The 8,869-nt window shown below is 43.8% G+C and overlaps 1 protein-coding gene across 1 annotated transcript in view; it reads right to left on the reverse strand.

Annotated features, from left to right (window-relative positions):
- The window catches only part of MLANA (melan-A), a 10,926-nt gene extending 2,282 nt beyond the window's left edge, over positions 1–8,644 (reverse strand). Inside the window, exons 1-2 of the mRNA XM_025051382.1 lie at positions 8,560–8,644; positions 4,194–4,290 (exon numbers count right to left, since the gene is read on the reverse strand). Coding sequence (XP_024907150.1) covers positions 4,194–4,290; positions 8,560–8,636 — 174 coding nt within the window. The 5' untranslated portion in view covers positions 8,637–8,644. The remainder of the gene's footprint in view (positions 1–4,193; positions 4,291–8,559) is intronic.
- Positions 8,645–8,869: the final 225 nt, after the last annotated feature.

Below are 8,869 nucleotides of genomic sequence, written 5' to 3' on the forward strand. Positions count from 1 at the left end.
ACACTACAAATGCATATGCTGTAATAGATGTGCTATGGTTGTAGTCCTCAGCTTCCAAGTCAAGTTGCAACAATGATGACAAATCAGTCTAAGGCCAAGTTATACAAAATAGCCCTGAGTTATTGGGGGTGGAAGTAAAAGTTTAGTGCTTTGGATAGGTTTAGAGGGCGATGCTCTCCAGCCCTAGACTAGAATGACAACAGTTTGTACAAGACAGAGACACAAACCAAAGTATAGACTGCAGGAGCAGTTCACCCTGGTGAGGTGGAGTATTTCATCAGTGACATTCTTTAAAATTGCTAGCATATGATGATTATAAAAAGCAGACTAATTTTTAGTCCCTTTTATTACTGTTAAATTCTCTACAACAATGATTCTCAAACTTTAGCATGATTCAGCGTCACCTGGAAGGCCTGTTTAAACACTGCTGGGCCCATGCCCAGAATTTCTGACACAGTAGGTCTGGGATAAGACCTACAAATTTGCATTTCTAAGAAGTATCCAGGTGATACTGCTGGTCCAGGGTCACACAGAGAACCACTGCTCTACAGAAAATGCACCTTCTTATGCCCACACCTGGGGCAACTTAGCTTTACTCAGATACTTACAGGGTCCAGGCAGGTGATGCAAGGAGATCAAGTACGGTCAGGTGGAGGCCATAGAAAAGGAGGGACTATATATCCCATTTAAAGGGATAACCACTGCATAGCTGCCAGTTTTTCTCAGATCCTTTGATTTTAAAAAAGAAACTAGAAATCGAGATTTTCATATATTACTTTAAATATTGGCACTTAACTCAGTTTTTAAAAATGCAAGCCCAAACATATCTGTAAGTCAAATCCAGCCAGTAGAGCATTAGCAGGTTACTCTCTGTGGCACTAGCTGAGGGAGGCTAGAACAGGGAGGCTGTGCAGGTCATCAGCAGCTCTTTAGGCTCATCTGCAGACTGTGACTGATCGTTGAGGTCTATCTACTAGGTTGGATGAGAAGGGCATGAAGGCAGATTTCTCAGGGAGGAGAAGTGTTTGGAACATCAATTGGATGAGTCCAGACATAGATTGGGCTGATACCTATACAGTCTGCAGACTATAAAGAAGTAGTTTTCCTAAACTCGGGCCAGAAATTATTATTGACCCTACCTCCTGGAAGGATATGCACAATGACCCTATCTTGACCTGAGGACACAAGGCAGTTCTGCTTCCCTACCCAACTCCCAGTGATATGCCTTAGAAAAGGTGTTTAATGTGTTCTCTTCCTTTACTAAATTATCACTTTTATTATTATTATTTTTTTAATCTCTCACCTGCCATAGGAAGGGAACATGATCCATTCCCTCATTTCACTGCCAGTTCTCTTCATTTGCATTCAAAGTTCAATGTGGGTGTTAAAATACGGGTGTCTGGGTCTCGCCACCAGAGCTGGTCCCAGAATTTGCATTTTAGCAGAACCCCAGATGATTTGAGTGCAGAGGCCCCTGACCATGCACTGAGAAACAGAACACCATGAGACATGAGTATAAACTGAACGTTCAGGGGGGCCTCGAAAATTTTCCCTAGGAATCAAAAGTATTATGTCCTAAACTTCCAAGTGAAAGGGTAAAGTTGGTAAATACAAAAACCAACTTACAGTGATTACAAGTGATTTTCCTGCAGAAACATATTGCTCCAAAAAGCCGTCTCTCCTTTCAAAAGTTTTCCAGATCTAAGAGGACATGTTAGCCAGGGGAGAAATTTTAGGAGATCTTAATTTCAACCAACCGTGCTATCATTCTATGGTCAGTAAAAGTGGGAAAGTAAACATTTTAAAGCCTAATGAAAGTTGTTAAAGGTGGAGTAACTTAGATACCTGAGTTTGCATTTATTGTCATTTATGTTCTGTTTTAAAGTGAAAATAGAAAAAAATGAAAAGAGAATCAGTGAAAAGAGACAGGTAATTATATAATTAAATGTAGTACTTAATACACTATTTTACATAATTTTGGGTACATTTCTTAGACTGCTGATCTCCACCTGGCATTTCAGGAAATATGAAAGTGTCAAAACAAGATTTTAATATTAATTTAAAAAATAAGTGACGGCATTTTTAGACAGTAGGGGAACCAGTTCTATCTCATAAAAATTCCAGAAACTGCGAATAACTGATCTCAGCCTAGAGGAATGGAAGCATGATAGGTTGAACTTGAAACTTAACAAGTAACCGTGTCTGAGCCCACAATGTTAAGACTCTCCATTATTCTTAAATTGAATGAGTTTAAGATGAGAGTGTTGAAGCAGAAAGGGGAAAAAAACCATTGTCTTTTTGTCCAGTAGCATCAAACTAGGAATTGTGGACAGTTAGGAAATGGGTACCAACATAAAGAGTTCGTAAAACTTTTACTCCTTGAAAAACTAGGTCGTTGTGTTTTTTATATATAAACATAGAATGAATTTAAAAAATATGTAGAAAAAATATATTAAATAAAAACTTATATACATGTGTCTAGGTATAGAACAGAGCAAATAAGGCTCAGAGAGGTTAAAACATAAAGTCACCAAGCAAGTCAATGGTAGACAATGAAACCAAATCCTGATGCCATACAATTGGGTAGACTGCTATGTGCCAGGCACATAGAGGAGTAAGAAATATTGTCTGTTCCAGTTCATAAATGGAGAAAAGAGAAGGGATGGAAGAGGCAAAAAAAAAAAAAAAAGTAAATAACCAATTACAAGGCAATGTACCTCATGCTAGTGGTACAGACGGAGTTCTGTGGCAGACCGCAAAGTCCCTTTCGATCTAACCTGTTGTGGATAGCCACGGAGAGGTGTTATATGAGCAAGAGTCCAATCCATAACCTCATACCCCAAGGCCTTCCATGGTACTTGGTTTGGATTCTTATTCAAACTTAGCAACTTCTCCTCCTTCCCACTAAATGTCAACACACTGGAGGACTGCTGGTTGGTAGGTGTGTCAGCCCCCAAATCTGCCCTGTCTTTCACAGTTTGTATTTGGGACACTGGCAAGATGGGCATTAGGAAAAGGGACATATGAGACTGCCCAAGCTTCCTGGCAAGGAGGAGAAGAATTTGAAGCCACAGCTCTCACCTTCCCTTTCTCCACTTCAGTGATCCAAGCTCCAGCTCCCCAGCCAAACCAACTCTCCCCTCTGTCACAGAACCTTTTCCTCTGAATGAAGTGCTTGCTTACTGAGGAATAGGGCTTTCCAACATCTTTTGTAAAGGTGATTTTTTTTCCCATTATCATCAACCTCAGAAGCTTTCAGATCTGTAATAATAGGAAAGGGGTGGGAAAGGAGGGATGGGGAAGAGAGAGAAAAAAAGGGAGGGAGAGAAGAAGGAAAGAAGGAAAGGAAAGAAAAAAATAGAAAGGAAAGGAATGAAGAGAAAGAAAAGAAAAAAAGAAAAGAAAAGAGAGTCTTTGGATGCTTAAGTGCTACAATGCTACCTGGCTTTGAAGCAAAGTTTCTGAAATCTGTAGTTTTTATAGTTTAGAGACTCAGCTGATGTCTTCTATTTGTGGAAGATCCTGCTGCCCCAAGACTGGACTGTGTCATTTGTTAGCTTCCTGCTCGTATAGGTAAAGAAGAAAAAATCCCATTAAAACCACATTGACCATCGAAGGAGGATAGAGACTGTTCAAAACTTGGTGCTCCTCTATGCTGCTGAGGAGTGGATGGTCTCTGCATTGCACTAATGGCTATGTGGCTCTTAGGTTTGCTGGACTGCTTGGTATAACAGAGTTAGAAGAACCTGGAATTCCCAGGCAACCTGAGAGAAAAGGGTGGAAGAGGCAAGGTGAGAAGAGCAACCACTAAGTGGAGTAACAGAGCCAGTGAGAAGCCCCCAAAGGACTGGTAGGACCTAGAGTGTCTCATAAGCTGCCGTTTGCTGTGCAAGAGGACCATGAACATGAACTCTTCCCCTGAGCCCCACAAACTATCAGTTCTCAGTTACACATACACTCAAGTTTGCTGTGAGTGCAACCAAGGAGGGGCCAAGTTCCTGGTTGGAGTTCGTTCCTGAACAGAGGCCAAGAAAGAGTTGCAAGAAGTACAGTGTAGAGAAGACTCATCAGAGCCAGGAATCAGAGCTAGAGGTGATGTCGAGAATGTTGCCCCAGTCCTCAGAAATTCAGAGAAATAAGAGGAAGCGAGGTCCTGGATCTGGAAGGATCCCAGCAGTGGGAACTTTACCAACCTTCAATCTTCTGTATCCGCTTCGTCTTCTACAATACCAGCAGCCGATGAACAGTAAAATTCCGAGGATCACTGTCAAGATGCCAATCCCCGCAGCCCTGGCCCAACAGATAGACAAATCCATCTCGGTACAGAAGCCTGTCCCATATTGTGATGAAATGTTCTCGTCTTCACTGGGGCTTTGCCAGCCCAGAGCAGCACCCGCTAGTCCCTAAGTAGTTTCCCATCCCACGCCACACCAGGCACCCACCAGTCCTCCAGCACTTGTATCCAGGGACAGCACCTTCTATGTGCCAACAGGAGCTGCGCTAACTGGCATGTGCTCAGGCACCCAGGTTCCTAGTGCAAGAGGTGCAGTAGCAACTGACCCTTATACGGATAATATATTTACTGAGACTGAATTACCTGTTCATCAGGGCTGGTTTAAATCATTTTCCCTGACTATCAGTCAACAAAAAGGAAAAGGTAATTAGCATTGACTTAACATCTGCTATAAGCTGGGTGTCATGCTAAACATTCTACATACATTAACTTATTTAATTCTCACAACAACCCTGTAAGATAAGTACCACTTACTACCCACATTTTACAGATGAGGAAATATACAGAGGTTAAGTCCCTTGCTGATGATCGTACAGAGGTAGCACAAGACAGAGCCAGGATCTGAACTTGAGTCTCTCTCAGCTGTGTTTGGGCCCTCCGCCCAGCACCTCCTTCACTCCTCACTGCTCCTCTCCATTTGTGCCCTGATTAATATATTCATGTTTCTAGACTCAGCATCATCCTTTCCAGTATGATGGCAACCCATCCTGCCCTCCCTCATAGGCAGCCTTGTGGTGGCAATCCTATCTCTTCTAGAAATAAAAAAAGAGCTCCCAGAGTTGTTTTTTAGTTTGGGGCTTGTTTGTTTTTTAATTTGTGTCTTCAATGTCTAGAAAAGGTCTGGCACATAGGTATTTCAAGAACTATTTCCTAAAGATGAAAAGATAGATGGATGGATGGATGGATGGACGGATGGACGGATGGATGGATGGATGGATGGATGGATGGATGGATGGATGGATGGATGGATGGATGGATGGATGGATGGATGGATGGATGGATGGATGGATGGATGGATGGATGGATGGATGGATGGATGGATGGATGGATGGATGGATGGATGGATGGATGGATGGACGGATGGACGGACAGATGGACGGACGGACAGACGGACAGATGTATAGATGGCCAAACAAATGAATAAAAAATGAACAAATGAAGTATGGATGTTTACAAATTCATATCTCTCCCTCATAATACCAGTCTTTATGCAAAACGAATGAGTCATTTAATGTCTTCTTTAAAATAACTATTTACAAATATGTGGGTTTGTGGCAAAAAGTTACTTTAACCTCTTATAGGTCATTGACACTAGTGAGAATAAGGAGATCAGCAACTTTCCACAGAGCAGGTTTTGGTTGAGAGGGAGAGAAGGTAATGAAGACAGAGCTTGGAAACCAGCCACTGAGGTCTTAAAGCTGGCACATTCTGCCTGTGACTGGAAGTACGTCTTGTGGGGTTTAGAGGTTTCTGAGACTGTAACTATCATATAGGGAGGCAAAGTCCAGCCCAGCTAGTAGGATACGTGTCCCATATTTATGCTCAGCTAAGCAAGCATCTGTCAGGTCTCCACTTGCTCCCAGAATCCAGTGCAGGTCACCAAGGACTGGACTGGACCTGAGTGACCTAGAACAGGCATCTCAGAATGAAGCTAGGGATAGAGCTTGGGGAGGCTGAGACTAGAAACCTGACCTCTCCAGCCAGCCTGACTGCCAAGTCGGAGAGTCCAGATGACTTTCGGAGTCAGGCAAGCTGTAGATATTTCTTAAGTACCTCCCGGATGGTCGAGCATGGATTACTAAAAGAAATAGCATGGGGTTATCCCTGGGAAGAAGTGTCTGAGCTCAACCCGGAGCAAAGCTGTAGCATCATTGAGAAGGGGCAGATCCTCAGCAGCAGGATGCAGTCTGGGAGTCTAAGCCAGCCTTTTGGATGCTGTGTACAGTGGCCCATGTTTCCAGGGCTTGGGGCTCTGCTTTCGCTGCATAACGTTGTCAATTAGCTAACACCTGCCTGATTTTCCACTTCATGGTATAAACAACATCAACAAAGAGGAGAATACTAAGTCTTTTATCTGTGACTTACTAAAGAAAAGCTCTGCAGAGCTAGGTGATTTATAAGAGATTGAGCAGCTGAAGGCAGAGCAAGCTCTAACTGAGGCATCTCCTGGAGAGACCTTTGCCAGTACCACCTACTGGACCACCTCCATCTCAAGGCCACTGAGGCACCAAGTCTATCCTGTCCACCTCCAAACAGGAAAGAAAGAAAAATGGGATGCCAGTACTGAATAAAACACTGACCTAATTATGCAGTCCAGTCCATCCACTTTTAGATCATGAAGCTAAAACCTACCGCGGTTCATCAGCATCACCAACACCTTAGCAGCTACTCTACCACTCATTTAGCACCAGTTTGTGCCAAGCCTCCCATATATAGGCTTTCATTCCATCCTCATGACAATCCTCTGAGGTATGTATAATGTTCATTTCACAGCTGACATCACAAGACTTTAGGCTGTTAAAATGCCTAAGGTTGTACAATAGGCAAGTGGCAGAAGTAGCTTTCATAGCAACTGGCCTGAGATACCCAGCAAGCGAGTGCTAGAATTTGGGCTAGACCCAGGTCTTGCATCTCCTGGGCTAGTACTTTTCCTGTTGTATTGCCCTTTCCTGTAATGAGGCTGTCACAAGGAGCATTCAGTGGGTTCTCATGACTGAAGGCAGCTGATCAAATTCCCAGCATGCCTGCGCTCTGATTTTACCCACCAGATCTGCGGTTATCCTCTTAGATATCTTGACACAGACAGAGCTCTGTTCCACCTCTTTACGCACAGTCACGTTGCACTCACACACACCGACTGACTGAGAATGGAAAACACCACGATGTGCCAGACACGCCAAAAGAACCCACTACCGAGCTGGGCTGGGAGCCTCAAAGTGTCACCCGAATACCTCCTCCAGTGGAGTCACCTGAGATGCATATTAAAGTGCAGATACTGGGCCTCCGCTCCTAGTCCTACTGAATCAGCCTCTAGGGTGGCAGTGCCTAGGAAATTGTGTTTCTTCAAGCTCCATGGGTAACTTGTGTCCTTTCAACTGAGAACTCTTCTCTAGTGAGGTTTCACAGCAATGGTTTGTTGAGTTGTCATGTAGAAGCTGAAATAATATCCTCCTCAGTACCATGTGCAATGTGCCCCCGACAGAGTATACCTTTGCTGTTAGAACACTTTTTCAGAAGATCTGCCCACCTCCACCCCCAAATGACCATGCAGGGACTTTAGAGAATCCCACGGGACCTTCTGAGGAAATACTCCCAGTCTGAATGCTTCCTCAGTGCCTCTGATGGGTTCTGCCGCTTGCTTCACCCTGCTAGTCCAGTCTGGTAAAGATTTTCAACCTTTTTTTCCTAAGAGAGAGTAGGCTTGCAGGAAGATTTCAACAGACCACTCAAGAGATGGTCCAAATGAAAACCGCGTTCCTTGTTTGTCTGTTGGAGTCCCCACTCAGAGGCTGGAGCCCGCCCCCCTCCCGTGCCCACTCTAGTACCTGCAGAGCATGTCCCTGTGGCCCGTGTTCCCATTACGGCACTTACTCTTGCCAAAATTATTCGCACGCCTAACTCTCCCACTAGATTATGAGATTTTTTTTTTTTTTTCCAAAGACAAGAATAGCATCTTGGGCAGGTCATACAATGCTTAGCATTTAGAAATTCTTAACCATATAAATACTTATTTTTAATTGATTCATAACACCAAATGCCTTTCCTTAGAATAAGGTTATGATGCAAAGGTTCTGAGCACCATCTTCACCCTGGAGTCAATCTGCAGGTGGAGCCTCACACACCTGGCCTTCATGCTCACTCGCTCTTTGGCAACTGACCTTTGTTCTGTCTGCAGACCACCTCCAGGAGCCTGAGAGTAGACAGAACATGGCTTAAGGAAAGAGATAATTTGCTCCCAGACATGTTTTTCAGCCTGGGAACTTACAGCAAAGCCCTAACAGCCAAGAATGCAGGCAAAAATGGCCAGATCCAAGTTGTAATCATTCCTATCTCCTTGTCTATTCAGCCTCAGAGAAGCTTTTGTGAGCTCCTTGTGGAACCACAAGGTCTTCTTGCCTCATTGTCATAGTTTTTACCCTCTGGAGAAATGAACACTAGAGAGATTTACGAACAGTGTGTGCTGGTGAGAGTCAGCTGTCAACAAGCAGCAACCACACCGGGGCTGTCAACAAGCAGCAACCACACCGGGGCCAGTCGGAACTTACTCTTCAGCTGTGAGGTAGGAGTGGCTGTGCCCTCTCTTGGGGTACCTATAGACAAAGTTGGCCTCTTCACTTGGCATCTTGTAGGATCAGGTGACAGGATACCTAACAGCAGAGGTACACAGGTATCATTTAATGCATCCAGAGAGTCCTTGCTCATCATCTCATAAAGACCCACAAAGACATTCCCTCTAGGTGACCATTAACAATGGCTGGAAACTCTGGGTTTTCTTCTTTCATTGCTATCGGCGGAAATTGCTCAGGTTTCTAATTCCTTTCGCCAACTGAAAAATTAAGTTCAAAGAAGAAACTA

The sequence above is a fragment of the Pteropus alecto genome, unplaced genomic scaffold (assembly GCF_000325575.1).
Source record: "Pteropus alecto unplaced genomic scaffold, ASM32557v1 scaffold95, whole genome shotgun sequence".
Taxonomy (NCBI): Eukaryota; Metazoa; Chordata; class Mammalia; order Chiroptera; family Pteropodidae; genus Pteropus; species Pteropus alecto.